This window comes from Lepidothrix coronata, unplaced genomic scaffold (assembly GCF_001604755.1).
Source record: "Lepidothrix coronata isolate B3197 unplaced genomic scaffold, Lepidothrix_coronata-1.0 Scaffold38, whole genome shotgun sequence".
Lineage (NCBI taxonomy): Eukaryota > Metazoa > Chordata > Aves > Passeriformes > Pipridae > Lepidothrix > Lepidothrix coronata.
The window spans coordinates 180,665-205,963 of NW_016690218.1; the positions used below are offsets into that span (position 1 = coordinate 180,665).

A 25,299-nucleotide genomic window follows, 5' to 3' on the forward strand; every position below is an offset into this window, starting at 1 on the left:
ATTGACTCAAAATGACATCTCTCTTGTGTAATTTAGGAGAGGAGCCTCAGACTAAACAGACATTAAAACTCCAATCTTGTAGAACAGTAATAACTTCATAGCAGAGTGAAAGATATATCAGGAACAACTGATGGAAGTATATATTATGCTAAATCTCTTCTAATCAAATGCAGTGCTCCATTTTCCAAATTATCAGTGCGAGACCCTTCTGAGTGCAATTCTTTAAAAACAATAAAATTATAAAAATCACCAGGTCTTACTTTGTTCTTGGCCATTAGTAATTAAATCAATGTAAAGCAGAGATATAATCAGTTTTCCCTTGCCCTACTGCCTGCTCACAGAGGAAAAGAACTGGTTGAAGATGCATCTCATTTTAACATTTGACACCTAGAAGTAATAAAATATGAATGTTTCTGAAACATTAAAACATTAAATTATGTGCAAACCTAAAGTCACTCGTTAATCTTGGCACAGTAGCTTGAGCATCCTGAACACCAGCAATTTTGCAGTTGCATCAGTATTAGAAAATGAGTGAAAGTAAATATTCATCTTCCAGGTTGTTTCATGATATGAGTAGACAGATGCAGATAAGGTTGATATTCTGTGTAGAATTGCTTCTCATATGCATTTGGTACGTAAATCATGGTGTCTCTGTATAAATGTTAACATAAACTGTAAAAGCTGAATGCCCTCTCGAGGCATCTGTAGGGTGAAATGTTCACGTAACAGATTTGCACACCTCACATGTGATGTTTAATTGCAGATGTGGATGCCACCTGTAGTGATTTTGATTTTGGAACAGCTTTGCATATTGCTGCATTTAACCTATGTACAGGAGCTGTCAAGTGTTTACTGGAACATGGAGCAAATCCTGCCTTTAGGGTAAGGAGTTAGGTTGTAGATTCACCAAAAGGTGAAAAAATGCCTGGAAAAACTGAACAGTCTGTCCAGGATTTTGATTAGTTAAAATATGTTATGTGGAGTGAGAGTGCCTCAGAAAAAAATATTTATAGCTCATAGTGGATGATTTTGTATGCTTTGTCATACTTGTGTGTTGAAGTTTGTATTTTTGTGTCACAGTCTAGTTCATTAGTTCAAATAGCTTTCAGGATGTTCTTCTCTTTGTTGTTTGAGCTTTCATTTATTAATACTCCTTTGTGTCTTGCAACAGTTGTCATGGCAGTGGTGGATCTTTTCAGAAATAGAGGAATGCAATCTGTGCCCTCCAGAAATGCAGTGTACTGCTTAGCAGTAAGCCCGGTCTTAGCATGAGTAACTGATAACACATAAACATCAACTGCTCTGCTTAGTAACCTAATAATAGGCCGAAGTTATAGTGTTAAGTGTTGCTATATGTGTCTAGCTACAAATCTTGGGGTTTGATTGTTTTTTGTGTTTGTTTTTTTGGGGAGGGAGGGCTTAGAGTGTTTTCTTTTTCTTTTTTGGCAGAGACAATATCTCAGTTCTCTGTTTTTAAATGCAGGTTAGGGTTTTTTTAATGAGAAATTATAGTTGTTTTAAGGGTACTCAAAAGAAATTGTTTTATATAAGCCTGTTGGTGTGAAATCTTCTGGAACATTATTGTTCATACAATTCTTCATGACATTCTATCTAGATCTCTTTAAAAATGCTGGTTTTCTTTGTCTCCTTATTTAGTGTGCATGTATGTGTTTCAAATTCCTTGGCAGCTGTCTGTTTAGGAGTTTGTTGATCACAGGGAACGCCTCTTTATAGTTGCACAAGCATTCTGAGCTGGCAAAGGTGGCTCTGCCCTTGAGAAGAGCAACCCTTGGGCTTCCACTGTGCCCACTTTGCCTTCTTGCCTCTGCTCTGCCCCTGCCTTGTGTTGGCACAAAGTTTTGAAGGGCACCTGGTGGACTGAGTTGTGCGACTGATGCGACCAAAACAATCGTTAATGTGATGACTAAAAACTCAAAACAAACTCCCCCCTCAACGGTAACCCAGCAATATCCTGTTTTTAAGGTCATGTGAGTTGAATGGGGCTCACCTTTTGCTTCAGAATGACTGTAGATTTTTAAGGAGTGGTAGGTGTTTGATTCTTCAATCCTGCAGTAAAGTTTTGGCCAGAGGCAGTGTAGAGTTTGATTATATGAGAACAGCAGAGTGTAAATGCTGAGTAAGGATTATAATTTTCTGGCACTGAGATAAATTGATAGGGGACTCAGGGAACGTTGAAATTCTAGTCTGTTTTTTAAGGAATCAAGCCAAATAAAATCTTGCCCTGCATCATCCCCTCTTTGAGCTTCTGGTAATGTCTGAGTCCAGTGGCTCAGTTGAGACAAATTTGGAAGACTGAGATAATTATGTTTCTGCAAACTTTGTGAAAATTGGCAGATAGATGCAGATCCACACTAATGCCTTTGGTGAAGAAAGCGTAGGTAGAACTTGCTTGACAGTACTTGCTGTCTGGGCAACTGGCCTTGAGTTGAGGTTAACTCTGGGGGAGCTGCTGCTCCAACAACTTGTGCTGTTGTGTGGGACACATGAGGAGTCACAACCACTACTTTCTGGGAATGGGAAGTGTTTGGAAAGGACTCTGTCCTTAGTTGTTTCTCATAGGGTAGTCTGTATAGAAATAAACCCAAACTGATTTATTCAAGTATTTATGTGAGCCATCACATTTGTGTATTGTGTGCATGCAACATATAATAGTTAAAATCTGTCTTACATTTGGAATAAGCCTCACCAAGGAATAAAGATAAATTCTTTGGGAGAAGGTAGCTTTACAGTATTGGCACTACAGACCAGAAGTCTTGCTTGCTTTCTTAAATCTGTGTTCAGGTACACAGATACATACAGGTGTTTTGTTTTTATGTGTTCTAAGTCCTAATAATGTTCTTAAGATTAAAAACATTGGTTACTTGTCAATTTTGAAAATAAGATACTGTACATGCTAGCTTATCTATCTAAGGATGTTTTGGCATCCTTATTTGAAAATGTGGTTGTTTTTATAGTTATGTTCTAGGAAAAATATCTATTAAAGAGGATTAAACGCATCATAAAATGCTATGGTTTTGCTTAATCAGATTTATCTTGTCACAGCATTAAATTTTATGCTATGTTATGTTTCTACAGAATGACAAAGGGCAAATTCCAGCAGATGTGGTTCCTGATCCGGTGGATATGCCACTGGAAATGGCAGATGCAGCGGCCAGTGCAAAAGAAATCAAGCAGATATTGCTGGATGCAGTGCCTCTCTCATGTGACATCTCAAAAGCCATGATTCCAAACTATGATCATGTCACAGGAAAGGCCATGCTTTTATCGCTTGGTCTGAAACTGGGAGATCGTGTTGTTATTGCAGGACAGAAGGTATGGTGACCAGCCTGCTACTACCCTCATAATTTCTGAGAGTCAATTTATTTACTCCTTTGGAGATAAACCTCAAATTTGAGGGTCTAAAATACTTTGTGGAAGGTATGAACTCTGGATGACAGCAAGGAACTGGTTACAGAAAGTAATAAACCGAGCAGTTGTTTGATAAAGTCATTGCTATGAAAAGCAGTTTTGACAGGCATAGGCTGCATTTTGTATCCCTAAATGATTTTTGACAGGCTCAGCTTTTATTAACGTTTTTGGTGTCACATCAAAATGATGGTAAAAGCCACAGATTATTTTCTGAGTTGCCCAGCTTTGTTATGAGTGTGCTTTCATGAAGTACCCCTGATAGTTTCTAGAAGGCAGTGAAAAAAACTTCAGTTCTGCTTAGCCTATAGTAACCCAATTTCACTGGTGCAATGCAGCTAAAATCTTTGAAGCAGTGCTGTGCCAACAGGGTTGTTACATGGTTCTGTGGAAGTATAAGAATGTAGCTAATAGCAGTCCATCTCAAATGTGAATAGCTTTTTAGAAGCTACTGTGATAGCTGCATTTTAAAAAATGAATTTGAAAATTGTAACATTAATACTGCAGTCAGTATTCATACCTTTTATTTCCTCTGGTAGCAAGGGATCTGAAATAATTTAAGAGTGCTAGAACTCTTATAAGGATTTCAGATTATTTTTTTCTGGTAAATGTTGAAGGCATTTGTGAGCAAAATTTTATTTTTGAGTAGCTTTGGCTTTAATAATTTTTCTAGTATAACTTCAGATTTGTAACTGTCACGACTGAAGTGTTCTGAAGTGATCTCCACTAAGGGTGGGAAGTGGCTTCCATTCTGTATTTTCATTTGATGTAGTGTTGAAATTAGGTCAGGAAAGGTGAAGGAGTCACTAGCTATGCAGAAGGCATTTTAACTGAAGTACATACAGGAAGTGTCTTATTCTTTCAAGGCAGTAAGAAGTTTCTTTAACAGAAATCATAGTGAAAGCCAGGGGAGATAATGTAACTGCAAGTTAGTGGAGGGTTTAGAGCAAGAAAGTGATGAAATTAGTGCTCTTGTGTACCTTTCCTCCAAGTAAGGCCCATGGAACTGTTTGTGCTGTTATGTACAAACTATGAGTATGAATAGAGCTTCCTGGGTTTGGTTACTTTTATTTTTTCTAATTGATTATGCTGTTACAGTGTTGTGTATAACACAGTGTTACAAGTGTGGGAAGCTGCTTTGCCGCTGCCAAAGGCCAGCAGGGCTTTCCAGCTAGATTTTTTTTTTTTCTTTAAGGGAGCCAAAGCTGTCCTACAGCAGGTGGGAAGAAAGAATGTAATTGTGCCTTTTGGTCTTCCTTTTCCACGTCAGCTTTCCTCCCTTCCTTCCTTTGTGCAAGGAGCTGTTGTGCAGTACTCCCACATTGCTTCCCACTCCTTTTTTCCATTTGTCTAAATGGAGAAGTTGTTCTCAGCCCTGCCTTCCCCTCCCCCTCGATACTCCTAAATGTGTGCAGGGTGGAGCAAAAGTGAAAACAGGATGATGAAAATGGTTCCCCATTCTTAACCTTCTCCTGGATCATTTTTCTTGCCCGGAATGTGGAAGCTGGGACAAGGGTGTTTGGAACAGCAGCGTTTTTACGAGCAATGTTTATGGGTTCCCGTTCTCTTTCTTGCTTCTGCAGTCTCATAATATGTCAGCTTTAATGAAGCTTGAAAGCCAAACACAGTAGATGCCAGAGGGAAAATGGATTCCTCTCTTGATTCCTACTGTGCCTGTCATTCAAGTTGTCTTTCAGGGTAGGAAGCTGTGTAAGCAGTTGGTTGTGTATGTGATTTGGGGTCCCCCAGCTCCAGCAGCTCCTGCTGTGCTAGGTTACATGTGATCTGAATGGACACTCAATGAAATGTGAGTGCAGGGAGACTAGCAGCTGGGAGAAAACTCTGTCATCCCGTTCCTACTCTGTTTCTCATGTGAGAGATGTCTTCTGCTCCTTGCTTCTGCAAGTCCTAGGGCAAAACTGGAGCTTTAGTTTTGCCATCTCCACCTCCGGTTTAAGATATTGGCTGATCTCCTCTCTCTGCTCAGTAAGTGCCCTTTGGCTGGTGCCTGGAAAGTGGAGGAATTGGAGGAATCTGTGAGACAGCTTGGCCAAACTTCCTCTTACTGAATTTGATCCTTGTGTTGGGAGCTTAAAAGTCTGTCTAGATTAATGTGATGTACCTGCCTTTAATGCTTAAGTTTAAAGGAGATCTTCATCATAAGAGAACAGACTCCGGGTCATGTTTATTTCTTTACAAACAGTAAGAAAGAGTAGCTGGAAGGTTTTGTGGTAAATAAAAAAAATTGTTTCTGTCTATTTACTCTCTGAGGTATGGATTAAACAGTGAAGTCACAGTCAAAATTGAACTAATAATATTAAGTTCACATGAGATAAGGAAAACTGAGAACCTGAAAGATCAAAGGTTTTTATTATTAAAACTAATTTAAAAATCTAATATAAAAATGAATTTAAATCAATGTTAAATGCATCTCTGTTAGTTATTCCTCCCCCGTTTGGTTGAAGTGTGTGAACTTAAAATGTATATTTGCAGAGACTGAGGTCTGCCAGCAAGACTGGTCTGTCTTGATATTCTTTATATCTGCTCGGAGTTTATAATACAGATTGAAGCAACAACAAATGTTTAAAACATTTGCTGGCTCTTCAGAGTTTCTTTAATCATAAGGAAAGAATAAAAGACTTAGGAATCTTTTCCAAGGGAAAAAATTAATTATGCTCTCAAGTTTACCCTTGAATCTTTGCAATAGATATATAAATATATAAACTGTTATGTATCTAGCTATAATTCTGGAATTGTTGTTGTGGAACACAGTGAAAGTAAAATTCATTGGGCATGTGCTCCTGTACCTTGCTGACTTGGAGTTGTATTGTACAGTGATGCTTTCTGTCTCAATGTCTGTTGTGAGATCTGTCTGTAACCACAGTTGTTTGATACAAAATAGAAGAACAGGACTAAGACGTCTTGGAAAACGCGTTGACTGGTGTTGAAAGGTAGGAATGTCAACAGCTGAGAGAGTTTGTGTTTGTATTTCTGTTCTGATCAAAAACTGGGAGATGACTTGCTGTCTCCTTCATGACCTGTACCATATTCTCATGAATGATACATGTTTAACAAAACCACTCTGTGTTGCTTCTTTTTGTCTTAGGTTGGTACCTTAAGATTTTGTGGCACAACGGAATTTGCCAGTGGCCAGTGGGCTGGTGTAGAGCTAGATGAACCAGAGGGAAAGAACAATGGAAGTGTTGGAAAAGTCCAGTACTTCAAGTGTGCACCAAAACGCGGTATAAGCTTAATTTTTTTCTTAAATTCTTAAAAAAGCCAAATTTTAAAAAAATGTTGGAAGATATGAACCTTTTGGGAGAATAAAACCAGATAATAGATCCTGTTCCTTTTCTTTGTAGTCCATTGTTTGTTTGTATTAAGGATTCCTTTAACTGTTTTATTGTTTTGACTGCAACTATTTGCAAAACCACTGAAACAACCAACCAGTCAAAATTTCTGGTTATTTCCTTGAAACTACAAGATAATAGTATTTCCTGGTTTCCGGTCTATATTGTTGAACATTGTTGTGTTGTAATGATAAAGACCATCTTTCGTTATCTGCTTTGTCTTCCTTGGTAAGACATTCATGCCTGTAGTTGTTTTCTAACTTTCAGCTTGAGGTATTTTAATTGATATTTCATGGACACTCAGGACATACAAAGTCTCATGTTTTGTAACAATGGAGACTCAATGTTACTCTTAGGACAAAAAAGAGATTGTAAATAGCAGTCTTACTGACTTCCTGAATTACTCTGTTCAAGTTGCTTGATAAGGATTTTGGTTTCACTGTGCATTTGAGCTTGTCCTTCCTACCCTGCAAGTGCTCTGGCAGCACAGCAAGTTATGATCGTGGCTGACAAAAAACCCTAAAATAATTGGTGTAAGAGATAGTAGCTGGAAAGTTTTATTACATTAACATTACCCATGGTTCTTTGTTGGCACATACAATTTTCTCTCCAGGTATCTTTGCACCTCTTTCCAAAATAAGCAAGGCTTCTGATCACAAAAAAGGCTCTGTACGAAGTTCTTCCTTGCGGTCTTCACCTTTGGTCAAATCCAAGAAAATAGATGTGACACACATAACTTCCAAAGTGAATTCTGGTGAGTGTTTTCTTGTGTGTTGAGACAGGATAGAGAGATACTAATCTTCAAGAATTAGTAAATCTTGGTATGAAAATACTTGTTTGGAATTAGTTCGTAGCTTGGGATGAGAAGGTGACAAGGTATTTATTAACTCCGTGTTCTTGTTATTAGAAATTCTCTGTACTGTAAACTGGTACTGGAAGGACGTTGTGTGTAGCTGTTGAGTCATTTTAGTGATCTGATGTACTATGGCAGGTTCTAGTCTTTACATGCTCTATTAAAAAAAAAGCTCACCACAACATTTATTCTTGAGCCATTAAAGTGATTTCTAATTGGCTGTGATACCAGTTAAGTGTCTCAGCTTAATGTGGTTCCATTTACTAAGATGTTCCTGGGTAATTTGAAACAAATAAAAATTTAGAAAATAATCTATACACCTTTATGTCTAGAAATTGAGGAGTTTTATTTTCTGGCAACAGGATTAAGGAACTATTTAGCTGATTGTGTTTTATCTGCTAATTAAATTATCTGAGTAAAACCAAGGCCAAATTAGAAGAGAAAGGTTGTCCTTGTAATAAGGCTTTGGTTTACTGATTGGAGTTATGGGCTCAGTCCCTGGCTCTGGTTTAGTTTCTTAGTAATTTGCTCAAATTACTTAATCCTTCTGTGTAAGTTCCCTCCCTGTGGAGTGGATGATGCATATTTCCTGACTGTTCAGGTTCCAAGTTGTTTGGAGTACAGGCTCTTCCCTGCTGTGTGAAGTGCTGACCATGCATAATATGGCCCTTGTGTCTGGCTGGCTACCTAACAGTGTCATTAAATATTACATTAGCACTTCTTTTGCCTTTTGAGCCCTGTTTAGCTGACTCGTACTAAGGCAGCACGGCTTGAGGGATGGAAGATAATACACATTCTCATACTCAAGCACCCTAAAGCACTACACACTTTATCAGTAATACACAGGGTATAGAAATAATGCACCAGGCTGGTGGAAGAGATGCATTTTGGCAGCATTTTGGATGACTTATGTAACTCTTCTCCAAATAGATTGAGGGGGGAGTAAGCTTTAAGTGTGTGTACTTGCAATTAGCACAAGATCTAAGCTACTACGGGCATCTTGCATGAAAAGCATCTTGGAACAATCGGTTTGTTGGGAGTACTGCTCAGGAGCGGATCTAAGCTGACTTTTTCTGTTAAATATTTTCCAGTGTTTGATTCAGTTTGTTGTGAACTGTAACCCACTAAACTATAATGGAAGGGACTGTTTCCTTTGTTACAGATGGTGTGTTCCGGACGGTTTAGTTGTAAACCACCTTTTCTGTCACAAAGGTGCATTTGTGTCTTTGTAAAATTTAAGCATTTGGTTCCTTGCTTTAGGTAGAAATCAGAGTGAGTTATGCATCATCTGCCCAGAAGAGCTTGCATCCAGTGGATGTAAGTAATCTGGAAGCTGCTGTTTGCAGGGAGTTCTTGCGTAGAAAGGTCCATTAGAATTATCGTACCCGGCTGATTCCCTGGCTGGAGTGGGGGAAGGACAAAGCTGCAGAGGCAGAACTTTGGTTTGCAGTGTTTATGTGCATCACCAGGTCACATCTCTTTCCTTGAAACTTCATCCCTGCAATACACTGGTTTGTAACGATCCAAGAAAAATTAATATGCTTTTTGTAGATAAGGTTATAAGCTGCAAAGTAAAATATAATATTGTGTAGGGATTTAAAAATTTTATTTGGTTCTACTGGATTTGAATAATCCATCAGATTGATGAGAAAAGGTCTTTTTCAAGTTTTTAGGAAAAGGATTACTGAGATAAAATTGAGAAATGTGTTATCAGTCACAAACACTAGTTTTTTGATCTGATGCCTTAAATGGCTGAACCATAAAATTTTGGAAAATACAGTACATTCTCAAACTAGTTCAGTCCTTGTGGCCGAATTAAGCTGAGATATGTAGTTAAATAAAAAAGATGTGGTTTTTCGCTCATGACAGGGAGGGGATAAATCATAGATAAGCTTGTTCTTCATTGAGTTAGAGTAGGAAACTGTCAGAAATGCAAAATGACTGTTCACAAATTATAACTTGGGTGACAGTACGAGTTCCTACGCTTATCACAACATTGCTCCTCTAAGATTTAGGCTCTTAAAAATCATACTGACATGCTTACATCATTATTTGCAGTCTGAATGAAGATTTGATCTCAAATCTCTCTCAAAACTTTTATGTGTAATCTTTAATGCAGAAATTGTAAAATTCATACTGGTGAATAGTAGACCTTAAGTACTATAAAAGTGAATGTTATAGATGTGAATGTTTGAAAGATGTTAGTAAAACTCCATCCATATAAAAATTAATATTTTACAGACAATTTTTTTATTTTTTGGCAAGATTGTTTGGACTGGTTTATTGCATTAAGGGGTTTAATATCTGTGCTTATCCATCAAAGAAATTCTGCAGTCTTGTTTTACCTATTTATTCAGAGTCTAAGGAACTGTACAGTTTTATCCATATTTTCCTTCCATCCAGTAATCTTCAAATCTGTCTAATTGTTTTTGTACATGACTTTCCTGTAAAATTATTTGTTAGGATATATATATACCTAATTGTATAAATTCTTTTTATAGGCCTAAATATGGCAAAAAAAGACAGTGCTTCTGAAACCAACTTTATGACTGCTAACAGGGGAAAAACCGTACCTGCAAAAGATGGTAACTAATTTTTAAAATTTTTTTAACATCTTAAGAAAAATTCTGTATGGCAGAGGCAGTATTATTGCTGCCCTACTGCTGTAAAAGCCCTGTATCTACACTATAGAAAAAAGTTGCCTTGCTTGTTTATTTTCACGTCCCAAGCAGGCTGTATGCATTTAGTTTTCTGGGAGCAAGAGTAATTTGTGTGGATGTGGTGTTCTGTGTTGGTTTGGTAACCACTTCTGTCTAAATACATGGACAAGAACATGGACAAGCCCCTAAAGCTGAAAGCTGTCTCTTAGTAAATGATCTTACAGAGGATCTGCAGAATTACCTACGTGAGTGTCTGAGGGAGACCTTTTGCCCTCTATCGTTACTGCCTAGATTTTAATAGCCTGTTGGCATTTTTATTCTCTTCTCCATCTGTGTGTTCAATCTTCTATAATAAAGTGTTGCCATCTAACAGAGCCTAACAGTCTTGGCAGTGTATCATGGCAGACTCATAGTAACAGGCTTCAAATATGAAAAATGAAACTAGCTTTTTAAAGAGTACCTTTTACATGTGAATCATTCTCTGCAGTAATCTAGTTTCAGAATTGGATAGTGACTTCTACTACATCAGTGCTATGTTTGCTGAACTTTAAACATGAAGGGACCTCACTTTCAGCTGTGTCTTGAGCAAACTGTAAAAGTTGTGTCTCCTCTGAGGTTTTTTTTATAAAATCATACTGTAGGTGGTAAAAACAGTATTTCTTTGAAATTATTTGAATATACCTTCTTTGAATCATAGACTCACAGAATGGTTTGGGTTGGAAGGGACCATAAAGATCACCTAGTTCCAGTCCCCCTGCCATGGGCAGGGACATGTCTGCTAGACCAGGTTGCTCAAAGGCCCTTCCACAGGAGTGTTTCTGCACAGAACTGCTCTGTCCCTCTAAACATCTTTGTGACCTCCTTTGGACTCACTCCAGCAGTTCTATAAAAAAAAAACATTTGTATCTTCTATCAGTGAACAGAGGAAGAGCCTAGTATAAAGTATTTCAGCACTGTCATATGTGATACTTTTTCAGAGACGACTTAAAAAACGCATGTAGGCAGAGGTTTCCAACATTTTGTTTATGGAGGGCACTTAATGGCTTGGTCTGCAGTGAAACTTAATTGGCAATACAGTGTCTCAGTTTGATGGATACAATATGAAATCTGCAATTAGGACTCCAGAGGTTTTGTAGGCTGTGAGTGATGTGGAGTAAAGGCCCATTTTTGGATTTAGCTGTTCAGATGATACTGCTTTAAGGCAGGTGCAAAACCTTTAGGAAAATCCAACATCCAACTCAGAAAATAGCTACCAGTGTTTCTTTGTCAAATAAGGCTATTTCAGCTTAGGGTTTGTGCCGAGTCTGTTTTGTTTGGGTGGTTTTGTTCTGGTTTTTTTTGTTTGTTTGTTTGTTTTATTTTAATCCCGAACACGCCCAAAATCCTTGACAGATTGGAAAAATGACCTCGGGGAAAAAAACATGGAGAGGAGTAAGGACAACTACAAAGTTCTGTTGCAAGGCTGAAACAGCCAGCTGTATGAATACACCCTCAGAATGATATGCCCAGTGATAGTTTGCAGAAAAGGTCCTGAGAATGTTGAGTCTGATAAGGTAAATCGTGACAGGAATCATCTATGTCATGCTGTTGCAAAAGGGGAAACGTAACTGGAATGTACAAAAAGGAGGGTCGCCCATGAGGTACAGGAAGGGACCTGGGTGCTTTACATGGCACAGGCAAAGCCTCAGCTAAAACATCTAGTTTTAGATGCTGCATTTCAGAAAGATGTGAATTCAGAGAGAATTCAGAAAAGACACAACAATAACTGCAGGTATCAAATATGACTTAGGAGAAAAGGCTTTTAATTTGTGGTTGTGTGATTAAAAAGACGGAAGATGAAAGGCGTAAAACTGGAAGCTTTCAAATACAAGGAACAGTATAACTCACTCTGCATGTGTTAACAGGAGTGAAAAACCTTGAACTAAAACTGTGGTAATTTAGGTTTTATGTTAGGGGGAAAAAACCCTGTAACATTACAGATAATTATGCGGTGAAATATATTGCTGAAGAAATCTTGAGATCTCCCTGATGGGAGGTTTTTCAAAACAAGCCAAACACTCGCTTCCCAGGAGTGTTATAACGAATAGTTTCTTACCTCATAGGATATAAATCTATTACAGGACCTGTTGAAGTCCTTTCTGCTCTTCCTTCTCTCCCTCTGTGATTTCCCACAAAATGAGGTATCTTGATGACTGGTTTAGTTTGAGCAGTTTTTGTTGCATCCCTGTAAAAATGCTAGGTAGTCTGACCTCTGGTGAATCCATCCCTGGACTGGCTTCTACATACAGAATTCTAGTATGTATTCACAAATGCACGCATGTATTTATACCTCGGACCGGGAAGTTTCCCTGTTTAGTCATTTAGTTATTTGCATTTTCTTCATTGTAGCATAGCTGCAGTTGCTATCTCAGAGTCTTTAGATTTCTGTCCCAGATACCCCAGCTTTTGCTTTGACCCACTGCATTTGCCTTTCTGCAGTTCTTTACTGTTTTGCCAAACTGGAGGATTAAATTATATTGACCACACTAACCCAGTGTTGATATCAAGGTGCTTTGGGAAAACTAATGAATTAAGTCCCTCAGAATTCTAGAAAGTTTAATAAGCAATATTATCTTAATTTTTCACATTGATAAGCTGAGGCATAGATGTGTCTTGCTGTACCCTGCCTCAGTTTGGGCAGAAGGGGATAGGAGAGGGAAGAAGTGGGAGAGGAAAGCTGAACATAAGTCTTACCGGACAGCTTAGACATTAGGATTTGCAAATGGAGATAAAAGTGATTTATTTCCCATTCTTGTTTTATAGTACAGGTTTTAATATTAATACAGTATGTAATGGAATATAGTAGGCTTTAATCCAGGTAATAATTCACTCACATAGTATCACCTTCCTTCCACTTCTCATCAAATCTTTAACAGGCTGGATCCTGAAAGGGTGGCGGTATGATCTCTTATTGCCAAGGCTCACATATTTTAATGAATATGCTTGAGACTGTTTAGATGAACTTTCATGGAGTAATAAAGATGGGGCTTCTGGAGACCTCTTCTAGCACTCAGCTATGACCTTATTCCCAAGGCAGGGTCACACATGCACCCATGTCAGTTCTGACAGCTGTTTGTGTAAGTGCTGCTTAAAAACTTCTGATTTTGGCTCTTTACTATGTATTCTTCCCAGTATGAAGAACAGATAACTTCCATATTACAGAAGCTTTCCCTTCTACTTAATCTGTCCTTTTCCAAATATGATCCCTGAAGGAGTACTTTCATTTGTCTTTAGGTTTTCCTGGGTACAGCAGCTCTTCCTCTTCTACTACGTCCTTGGAAGGCAAACGGAATTACTCCAAGAAGCGGAACTCAACTAGCAGCAATAAAAAGGCACTGACTAGAGTGTCTTCTGCCTCATCCAAAATTAGTGCTGGTACAGTCTGTTTTATTGAGGTGTATTTTCACAGGTGGGAGTGTACTGCTGCATACTCATGTAGAACTACTTGTGCTGTTTCAGAATCTGAGACAGTTCAACAAAGAGACTTGTGAAGTAGTTTAACCGTGAACCTGAGTTTGGCAACTTTTAGAAAGATTTTTTTTTTTTGACATCTCCAAGAGACTTTTCAGAGCAGAGAAAATTTTCATGCTGGCACAAAGCAAGTCTTTGTCTAAGCAAAATTTGTGATGTGTTGTCATGTGCTAAAGGTACACTGTGTTAGAGATAAATGCTCTGTTTAACAGTCAGTTGGCTCACTATTGAAGACTTTCTTAAGCTTTAAAGATATAATGTCACTAATTCTATTCTTGTTCTTTTGTTGACAGGATTGTATAGTACTCCGACTATGAGAAAAAATGCTCTCGATGGAGAAATTCAGGTTGGAGACAGAGTACTGGTGGTGGGACAGAGAACAGGCACTGTTAGATTTTGTGGGACAACAAAATTTGCACCAGGTATTTGCAATACTCTCTTGTAGAATCAATATGGAATAGCTTACATGTGAGCACATGAACATTAAGAGAACTCCATCTTTTTCCTCACTCCTTCCAAAAAAAATTCTAAATTTGCTGATATGTTTCCAAGTTCTTTCTCTCTCCTGTGTTTCACTGAATATTTTTTTACTTTTAATGCACCTGCCAGGAAAAAATAATGGTTTAAAATGTGACTTTGACTTGTCCACTATCATGGCTTAATTAGGAGAAATACTTTAATGTTGAAGTTGTAGGTATTACAGAATCATAGAATATGCTGAGTTGGAAGGGACCCGCAGGGATCATCGAGTCCAACTCTTAACAAAGCTTTCTGAAAATCCTCAGTTTAGTCTCCAAGGGGGTATATAGTTTATTGAAATCACATGCATATCTCCTTACTTTTTGTAGTAAAGCTTTTTGAGACAGCTTGTCTCCTGCAATACTGGCACTCCTATGCCATGTAGCTGTCTCATTCTTAACTTATTAGCATCTTTAAGAGGGTCATTATGAGCAATTTAATCTTAATGAGAAAACCTTTTGGTCACAGGACCAATAAAGTTACAAACATCTCAAAAAACCTCAGCCTCTACCACCATTTTCTCATCCTTCTCCCTTTCAGCTTCTCCCTTCCCCGGCTAAAAAACACTTTGCAGTGAAGCCAGGTGTTTTCCACAGCAGCCAGTTGTTTTACATTCTGGAAATTAATTTCTGAATACTATTTTTTTGTAGCCAGATTTATATTCTTTATGGCCCTATCTGTAATCTTATTGCAAGAGTAATGCAAAACCAGTTGCTAAGTGTTGGTGTGAGAACCCAGTTTGGGTGAGGTCCTTTTGATTGATAGGTGATGGAATATACTCTGTTGTGACACTTGGTGGCATCAGTATTAAAAAAAAAAGTTAGAATGCAAGACTGTGGTACTGTTTTCATTCTCACCCCTTTCCCCAGTTTCAGTAGGCAGTCCTGGCTTAAGCCACTGCAGTTAACTGAGCAACACTGTAAGTCATCACAATGAGAAAAGGACTGTTTCCCAAATACACTATAACAACTGTAAAATCAGAAAGCTGTTTGACAGTGTAAGTCTCCTCCCTCTCTGATTCAAATCAGGAACTTAATGTTTGGAGGAAAACATGGCATTGTAAGAAGTGAGGATGGAAAGATGACTGATCTTCACCATTTGCTAACCTAGCAATTTATAGAAAATGTAACAGATGCATGTTTAAGTATTTCAATTTTAATGTGTATCAGAGCTCTGGAGGTTATCCAAACTTTGTTCCTTTTGCTGCAATGCAGATCTTTATTTGATTCTAAAAACAGGAAGGGGAGAACTGATGTACTGAGCTCTTCTAATTCATAAGCTGTCATTCCTGAGTTTCTTGAGCTGATAATTAGAATTACCGTTTTATCCAGTGCCTTAGTACCAAGTGACTTGAATTAAATTTTGAATCTTTTGGGGATGGATAGCATAAGGACTACTAATGGAGTATGAAATTTAGCACCTTTGTGTAATTAGCTCACATTTATCACAGGTTATGAACGATCAAGCTCATTAACATCTTGATGTCTATTCAGTGTTCTGTATGAGATTAATTGATGGCCAGTTCCGATTCCTACACCCTTCTCTCAGTATCTTACAACCAGCCTTGCAATTTGTATTAATTATAACTTGCTAGATGGAGAGAAGGAATGAATTAATATCAAAACTTTAATTTTACTGTTGATGATCTCAGATGAGGCATAAACCATGTGGTCAGAGGACTAAAGAGGGAAACCTGAACCAGTACTGCTCTTCTTTCCTGTCTCCTTGTTGTCAAATAGCCACTGTTACATTCAATAACATTTCATTTGGCTTTAGTGTACATATATATATGTATACATACACTAAATCTTTGATGTGTATGTATTTATATGGATATATATATCTCAAAGGTTTTACCTTTTTTATAGTAATTAAAATGTCAGTGATTTTCTTGAAAGCATATAAAATGCTGAGATAATTATATTTAGATTCAATAGGGTGTAATTTTTGCATAATTGCATAGATAGCTATTTTATAATACACATATCTACTTTTGTTATCTAGACATTTTCCAGCTAGAAACTGTTTTCCTTGATGTAGGTGAATGCCAACTGTGCCAACTGTCTAGATGAAGAAAAGCCTGTAGTGTTTTGTTCAAGATGCCATGATTTTACTTTCTTGAAATGTAGGATTCTGGTGTGGAATTGAATTGGACAAGCCTCATGGGAAGAACGATGGTTCGGTGGGCGGTGTGCAGTACTTCAGTTGTCTTCCCAGATACGGTATATTTGCACCACCATCTCGTGTACAGAGGTAAGCACTGGAGCTGTTTTAATGTTTGGGTTGTCAGATGCTTTCTTACATTTCCAGTGGGAAACAAAATTTTGAGCAGATACGGAAGATACAGATGTTTTCTTCTGCTAATGGAAGTTCATAACCTCCCTGAAAAACCCGGTGGGTTTTAGATCAGCTTTTTGAAATCAGAGTATAAACTGGATATGCAGCTACACCATCTCTCTTGCAGCTACTTGAGGTGTTTTTATTCCAGGGTCTCTGACAGTCTGTGTTCGTGACACTTTACTTCCATGACCCAATCCTGATGCACTCAGCTAAATTCAGTTATAAAAGGAAGTTGCCCTTAGACGTGCCTGGAAATACTATTCTCAAGAAGAGCATCCCAGGGGTTCAGTAATCTTTCCTCCTACATTTGTAATGTAGTTACTTTGCCAGACATGTTCTTACTTTTCTTTCCCTGAATATACCAGCTCAGGCAAACTGTTAAGAACTTGCCTCAAAATTATCTGCACTGTCTTGATGAATAAAAAGCAAGTAACTCAAATAAACCAATTTCCTCCAGGCACTTCTTACATACCAGCCTGAGTGCAGCAGAAATGTTGGTATCTCTTGAGGGGGCAGATGGAGAAGGGGAAAAAACCAAAACTTCATCAATATTTGACAAGAAGTCAGTAGGTTTGTTCACAGAGTTGAGTTGAAATTACTTCTTTGTTGTGTTATTGCTTTTCAGACTAACGGGTTCTCTGGACTCTCTCACAGAAACTTCGTGGAATAAAATGAATCACACTTTTCCAGGTAGGACCAAAGGCACTGTGATTTGGCTCAGGCAGCCTACCACAGGCCCTGCTCTACAGCCAGAACCTACTGCACAAAGCCAACTTCCTTAGAAGCACAGTAAATTTTCAAGGAACCCAAATGCCAGGCAATAGTCTGGCTGCTCCCTTCCCAAAAATGTAGCCTGCAGAAGGAACTGTGGAGTACTGTGTTGTTATTAGCACTCTACTGGCAGAAATAATTATGTCAGAGTTAAGACTGTTGGCAGTCTTCCCTTATTACTGTATTGCATTCTAATCAAAGATAATCAGAAATTGAACCTGCTCCTTAATCTAAATTGAGATGGATGAAGGGATCAGTGTAGGGTGAGGTCCATATGGAATTACTAAAACTTGTGTAAGATATTTGAAGTATTTTTCTTTTTCCTTACCGAAGCTTTTTGTGAAAAGGCTGCTTCAAATTACCGTTGTTTGGTTTGTTTAGTTTAATTTCTGTCCCCTCTAAGAATCTGAACATATTATGGACATGTACTTTCATGAGAAGTTTCATCACTTAATTTCCAAATTAGAGGGGAGAATGTGTAGCAAATGTAGTGGAAGCAGTATAAAAGCAAACACAAAGAAAACACAAAGAATGTGAGTTCACAAAGGTTTTTTTTTCTTAAGAAGTCCTACACAGCTTATTAATCTTTCCACTTAGGTTTTAGGCGCAGTCTCAGCACCACTTCTGCATCTTCACAAAAGGAGATAAACAGAAGAAACTCCTTTGTTAGGTGAGTGTTATGAGTTTCAAGTGCTTGGATGAGCAGGCTGTTACCTTTACTGTTTCTTGCTCAAAAGAAAATCTTTATGCACGTAGAATATCTTGACCTTTATATGTTCATTTTTTTCTTCCAAAACAGACCAGTATTAGACTATTTTTCCATAGGTATCCAGGAGTATAGTCCTTGAATTCAGGTTGGCATTAAAACTGTTTTCCAGTCATTCATCACAGCATATTCTCCAAATTGTTGTATTTTTACACAGCTGGATGAAGTTCAGAGGGTCTTGTTAAAGGACTTCACTTCGGTCTTGGCGATCCTGACTGACACTTGCACGTTAAAAGTTGTTTCAAGCCTCAAATAAAATGTTTCATTTGCCTTAATTTACCAATACTATCACCTCCTGTAAATATTGTAGATCCCAGCACTGGGTGGAAGGAAATTGCTTTTCCAGTATTTCAGACTGCCAAGTGTACCTGCCTGTTACTCTTATTTCATGGTTTGTTAGTGACTTGAGATTAAACCCATTTTTTTAAAAAAGGGGATTTGAGGTTTTTCTCCCATGTGCTTCACAGAATTACAGATTTGCCCTGGATATTTTGTAGGAAAAAAAGAAGAAAAGGGGTTTTTTCCTTTCTTTTGTGACTAGATCGAAGAGCTCCGTGTTACGGCGCAGCTGGAGCAGCACCACTACAACTCACTCCGAGGGGCCCGTGAAGCTGCACGAGGGCTCTCAGGTTCTCCTGACCAGCTCCAATGAAATGGGGACCATCAGGTACATTGGTCCGACAGACTTTGCACCGGGGATATGGATCGGGCTGGAACTCCGAAGTGCCAAGGGAAAGAACGACGGCTCCGTGGGGGAAAAGCGCTACTTCACCTGTAAGCTGAACCACGGGGTCTTAGTTCGACCTAGCAGAGTAACCTACCGTGGGATTAATGGGGCAAAGCTTGTGGATGATATTTGCTGAGCTGAAATGGGCTCAGAGAGTAGAAAATAAGTATTTTAAAGCACAAACCAACCCCATCTAGAATGCGAACTTATTTTGAAATTATTAAATCTGCGTTTGCATTTTACATATATGGGTATATATATGTGTGTGTGTATATAATATATATGATATATATATTTTATATAAATATATATATATATAAAATAGATAAAAAAGAGTTCAGTTGTGTTAGGAAGTAAAACCACTCTTCTGTTTTAGTTAAACGGCCCTTGCCTGGAAGGTTTTTTACAGAAGCATCTTGTGTTTAAGGTGCTGCATCATTTGACTAACGTTCCAGTTAGAGAACACGAGGATCTCCAGCGTTCTCTAAAGTTCCTGTGTGATTCATGCAGTATTTAAACAGTTTTCCTCCATGTAGTAATGAACTGGTAATGCTTTGTGCATTGCCCGCTTTTGACAGCGGAGGTGGTTGATGAGTGACATTAGCCTGGTTCCCGGGCACTTTGTCAATTCCAATACCAGCTGCTAGCAATAAGGAAGCAAAAAAAAAGGAAAAAAAGACCTCTTTTTCAAGCAGTTGTGGAGTATTTTTGCATTTTATCATTTGGATCCCTCCTTTTACCCCCTCCTCCAGAATGCAAAAGGGCTGATAAATACAAGGATTTGCTGCTATCCTAGTGAACAGCAGCAATTAAATAAAAAGCCTTTAACAAACACAAATATGCTGCATGTCAATCTGTATACTAAAGAGCACTTTTTGTTGTGCATTTGTAGAAGGAGCTACGTATAAGAAGCACTCTTTAAAATAATGCACTTTGCACTGTCCTGGAGAGCTTTCTCTCATTTTTAGAGACTTTCTTTTTGTTTGGGGTGCTGCAGGCAATGAGTATCACAGTTTTGAAATGCAAATAAACCCAGAGTGGAATTACATGTAATAGCCTCTTCATAAATATTAAGTCTGTATAAATACAGCACAGTAATTCCTGCCAGTGGTATGGAACATATACAGGGTTTTCAAGCAAGCTGTTGCCATTATTTGATTGTTTGTGATACATGTTTCTTCTTGTTTCCTTTAGAACAGTTTCCAGTATAAATTTCTTATAAGTCTTATGATAAATTAAGCATAGTTTTAGGTACAGCACTGTAATGCGCCTTGATGTGACATTATTTGCATATCAGCCTTTTAAAACAGCTAATATTTTGTCCATATTTTAAACATATAATGTATTTTAATTGCTCAGCATATGTAACATTATCTGATTAGGATGGTTTTGTGTTCCAGAACAGTCGTTTTAAATGATTTGCTTGCTCTTGCCTACTTGAAGAAGTGACACTTTAAATCATAATAGCCTATTTTTAGACAGAATCCTGCTGCTGTAACCTTCTTTTAAATATTGCTGTAGCTATTTTTCCTGAACCGTATTTAAAATAATGCACATTGTATTCTAACTTATGGAAATTTTTAATCGAATATAAAAGCTGTAAATTTTGAACGTAAAAAAAAAAGCAATGCTTTATATTTGCAGGTGCAGATATTCAGTGATGTACTGAACTTTACTTTGTCTGATATCTGGTTCTTGTTGGTATGAATAAAATGAAACGCTGTTGAATAATGTACAGCAAAAAGCAAAAAGAATTTTCATTGAGTCATTACAGAATGTGCATCTCTCACGTCTGTTCTTATGTACAAATCAAGCACACGAGATTCATGTGGAACAGCAACTGTCACATGTAAAGCAGAAGCTTTTGTGTCTTCTGGCTGTTCCGCACAGAACTGCCAGTTTCAAACAAAGCCTTTGCACAGCACGTTTTGTCACAGCCTGGTGCTCCTGGGTGAGCAGTTGAGTTCCTGTGCTGAGACACTCATTATCAGGAATGCTGTTTTTCCTGCCTGAGCAGATGGAATGGGTGTAACTGCTTTATCTGAGGGGTAGCTGGAGTTCTTCAGGAAGGAGGTATGGGAACGAGTGTGTGGGTGAACAGCAAGCTCAGGCAGTTTGTTATAGTCACACCATTTCTGTGTGGTCTGTCTTGCACAGATGAAGTAATATATAAGAACAACATCTTTACAATAGTTTTCTGATTCATTGGTAGCTTTTTATTTTTTTCTCCGAGGGTGTCAGGCTGCCCCTTCCACAGCTCTGTAGCTACACCCAGTTTGGCTGGAAGTGGGGTCTCAGTGGCCTGGGCTAGTGAGTGCAGCAGGACTTCAGTGGACCTGTCTGATGGGTACAGAAGAGGGCACAGATACTAACTGAGTGTTGGTGTGGTGCACTTTCCCTTCCATTCCAGCTTCAGCCAGCTGCACATTTCTCCTGAAAGCTCTGGCCATAATCAGCTTGAGCACTGTGGGTTAGAGGAGCAGGACTGTTATCAGTGTGGAGATGTTTTGGCAGCACTGAGAATATTCTGCAAGGAAGCAAGAAGCACTGTAAATTTGTGCAGCCTGCAACAGAAATAAATCAGTCCATTCCAGAAAGGATTACTCTTCTCAAGTTGGTGAGGTGAAGGGATTTGTGCTTCCCTAAATCCAAGGTAAGTTGCCATAATCCTTTCCTCCAATTCTTGCAGGACGATACTGTGTCATTAAAAAAATTCTGAAAATAACTGGCAGTGAAGTTTGGAATTTGGTGTTGTGCAGAGGACTATCACAGCCCCAGACTGGTAGAAAAAGAGCCAAATGATCCTCAAAGTCCCAATAAACTACATAAATATTATCTGTTATTTATAAATAAATAAACAGATGGTCCCCAGCAATTCTGTGCTGCCTGTATGGACTTTGAGGCTAGTCCTTGTCCCACAGCATGTCCCTGGGGTCTAGTTAGAGAAAATGTCCTTCATGAAATTGTTCAAGTTTTTTTGGACACTGGAAAGGCCACAGGTGTGTGTGACAGGAGAAAGAGAACTTTTTTGAGGTATCCTAGGATGGGGGATTTATTTCTAGTGAGTTCAGCTCAATTAGATTCAGTGATTGCTTTGCAGATGCCAACAGTAATGGCTTTCTGGGCAGGGAGCCTGTGCTTTCAGAGGGCTGCTAACCAGCAAGGTCTGAGGCACAAGGATCCAACACTGGCACTGTAGATTTGCAAGACATAACCTGGTTCCTCTGACAAGTTAGCTCTGTTACCTGCAAGGGTTTTCCTTAGGTGGCAAGTCCAGCATTTATGTCATTGCTTTTACAGAGTTTAGTTTTCTGCAGAAGCCTTGTCGTACACCAGGTGGAAACTTAAACTGTGTCCGTGAAAGCCACACAGTGGAGCACCCACCTGCATCCTTTTCACTGCCTCGTCACAGACAGACAACTCTGGAAGAAATGGGAATCAGAGCAAAGATTGCCAACCAATGCCAGATCCAAAACAGTCTATGTGGCTGTGACCAGTCGGTGACCAGGTCTCTTCCTAGAAGAGCACAGGAGAGGTCCCTTTTCAGTTAAGATGGAGAGGAACCAAAGTGGCAGGGAAATGGAGAGGAGAGGTGCCTACAGGATACCTGCTCAGGAAAAAAGTCTTGTTTACCAAACCACAGCACTATCCTGCAATAGAATGAGCACGTGAAGGAGAAAGTTTGTAGATAAGTCAGTCCTAATTTCAAGGACCATTTCTTGAGAATGCATCTGTGCAGGGCATAGGAGTGATGGGGGAAGGGAAAAAAGTATTTCAGGGAAGGAACTACCTCTTCCTAGAATTGTCACAGGATTCATGTCACAGGATTCAATACTGGCACTCCACTGTATTAAAATATAGCTTATAGTTAGACCTACTCCCAGTCTATATCCAGACTCAAGGAAAAAGGCTGTCTTAGTAGGATATACACATTTAGGAATGAAAACACCCCAATGCTCTCTTCAACCCTTCCCGTTGTTCTCCTTTTATACTGGCCAGTTTTCTGTGGGTAGTAGCCAACCTTGGTGCTTTGTGACAGAAGGAACGGCACATTTGTAAGACACTTGGCATATGATGTTTGCAATGCAGAGAAGTCTGAAACAGCTGCTGCTCTCCTGAAAGGTGGTTGGGTCAGTGTAGCACAACACCACCTCCCTTGGGTGTCCGTCACCTTAATACACCTGCAACTTTACCAAGAAAAAGGGATGTCCAGACACCTCCCTCTGACCTCGATCCAATCATTGCACAGCCCAACACAGAGAAAGCCAGCTACTGTCATTTTATTTGTCTTCATGCCTTGTGGTTCACTACACTTGTTTACAATACAAATACACTATTCAATACAAAATACTCAATGACCATATATTAGTATTCTTCTTCATAGTATCCCTGAAGTGCACAGGCCCTTCCTTTATAAACAATGTTGCGTAAACGGCTGTACATGAGACAGACACTCCTATAATGAAGCTTGTTACTAAAAAAGCCAGATGCAGACAATTCGGACATTTTCCTGTGGTGGGTTTAACTCTGGGACAGACAAATGGCCATGTCTTTGCTGCTGTGGAAGGCTGTTTTATGCTATTCCTATGTCAAGGTTCTCGTCACCCAGAAGACAGGTGCAGTAACAGGAGCAGACATGCAAAGTTACACCCATCACACCCTATTTCAGACCCTTGCTGCTCTTGGAGCCTCTGCAGGGGGAAGCCAAAGCAGTTTGACACTGCTGTCCAAGGCTGACTTGGCCAAATTAACACAGCCCTTGTACTTCCAACCTGTGGTACCTGCACCTCCCCTCGCTACAGCAAAGCCCCTCTCCCACCACCACTCCTTTGCTGTGCCTCGAGGAAGCAGAACCAACCAAACTTCTTCCCTTGCTTCATTTCCAGGCACATGATGGAGAAACAAGGTTCAGTAGCAAAAAGGGAAGATGACGGGACAGCTGGGAAGAAACAGGCATCCCAACCTAGTTTACCTCCAGCAGCTTACAGAAACCTATAGGAAACAGGCAACATCCTGAAATAAGCCATTTTCCAAGTATAAGAGTGGTAGTACAGGGTTTTTCCCAGTCATGCTTTACATCTTGTAGGTCATCCTGCTTCCCACTTTTCCACTGTAAAATGAGGAAGATATATATCAGAACATCAGTATTACCAATGAAAAAGATTAACAGTCCTAAAAACAAGTTCCTTAAAAAATATACAGTGTGTCAATAAACTGTAAATTAAAAAATAAGTTACAGACAAAAATGAGTAAGAAGGTTAAAATAACTTGAATTTGTTTTTCTGCAGCACTATAAGCCTAGCATGGAGGAGTTTGATAAAGGAATTTGGGATTTAGTCATCCAGAGTGCTTTGGTCTGGTGAGCCCATGGTGACTTAAGCCCCTTCGTTCCCTGCAGCACTGAGTACTGAACAGGTGGATATTTCTAGACACAGAAATTAAAAGTTTCTGGTTCACGACTGGACAAAATGCTCAGGGCAAACTGGCACTGCAACTGCAGCTCTCACATGGCTAAATGTTACATGTTAAATGTCCTGTCAGCCCTTCAGCTAATTGGAGATCATACAGTAACTGATAGTGCCTGAGTGAGCACAGAGGGACAGAGGAAAGGGGGATCATTAAGAAAAGCATTCTTCAGATCATCCCAGTGATGCAAATAAGATCTTGCACTGTCACTGAAATCCTGGCAATGCTTTTGGCGACAGGACAGATGCTTAAATTTAAGCAAGGGTATTGCAGAACGACCAGGAAACTCTTTGATGCACCCTGCACACAAGCAGCAGCGCACCCTTTGGTCCAGGTAAATAATTTCTTTTCTAGGAGAAGGAGGGCAGGCAAATGCTACAGCCCTTGTTTCTGAGTGGCAAGATTTGATTAGCATCAATATTTACAGAAAAAGTTTTGCAACCTGGGGTACTATGCTTGGACAGTAAAGAGGGGTAACAAACTAAATGCTTGGTGTGGAGTAGCTCTGATATGTTGTGTCTTTAATATTAAAAATAAGCCCAAACTGAATTTCTGAATTCCAAGAGTTAAGAAAAGGAGATTTTTAAAAAAACCCAAACAAACACAAACAAAAGCTGACACAAGAAAGAGCCCCAAAAACAAACAAAAAAACCCCAAGAAAAAAAAAAACAAACCCCAAACCCTAACAAAACCGCACAACAAAGCGTTTTACACAGGAGACACTGGAAGGAAGTTCACTTAAAACCAACTGCCAGTGCTGAACAGTATTTATCTCAATGCACTGTACTCAGCAGAGTGGAGAATTTCAGTAGTAATTCACCATTTCCCCAAACAGAATTATCTCCTGACATATTCCATAGGTAAGAAGCAGGAAGGTGTTTAGCTCCTTCATTTTTTTTTACAACTCCCAT

At 38.9% G+C, this 25,299-nt stretch overlaps 2 protein-coding genes across 2 annotated transcripts in view; one reads left to right on the top strand and one right to left on the bottom strand.

Moving 5' to 3' along the window:
• CLIP4 (CAP-Gly domain containing linker protein family member 4) overlaps positions 1–20,673 on the top strand; it is a 32,790-nt gene extending 12,117 nt beyond the window's left edge. Inside the window, exons 8-18 of the mRNA XM_017812929.1 lie at positions 764–882; positions 3,097–3,333; positions 6,533–6,668; positions 7,390–7,530; positions 10,131–10,214; positions 13,563–13,703; positions 14,093–14,221; positions 16,448–16,571; positions 17,284–17,348; positions 18,027–18,099; positions 18,737–20,673. Coding sequence (XP_017668418.1) covers positions 764–882; positions 3,097–3,333; positions 6,533–6,668; positions 7,390–7,530; positions 10,131–10,214; positions 13,563–13,703; positions 14,093–14,221; positions 16,448–16,571; positions 17,284–17,348; positions 18,027–18,099; positions 18,737–19,058 — 1,571 coding nt within the window. The 3' untranslated portion in view covers positions 19,059–20,673. The remainder of the gene's footprint in view (positions 1–763; positions 883–3,096; positions 3,334–6,532; positions 6,669–7,389; positions 7,531–10,130; positions 10,215–13,562; positions 13,704–14,092; positions 14,222–16,447; positions 16,572–17,283; positions 17,349–18,026; positions 18,100–18,736) is intronic.
• A 2,514-nt stretch (positions 20,674–23,187) lies between these two features.
• ALK (anaplastic lymphoma receptor tyrosine kinase) overlaps positions 23,188–25,299 on the bottom strand; it is a 307,709-nt gene continuing 305,597 nt past the window's right edge. The window contains exon 30 of the mRNA XM_017812959.1: positions 23,188–24,032. The gene's annotated coding sequence lies outside the window, so the exon portion shown is untranslated. The remainder of the gene's footprint in view (positions 24,033–25,299) is intronic.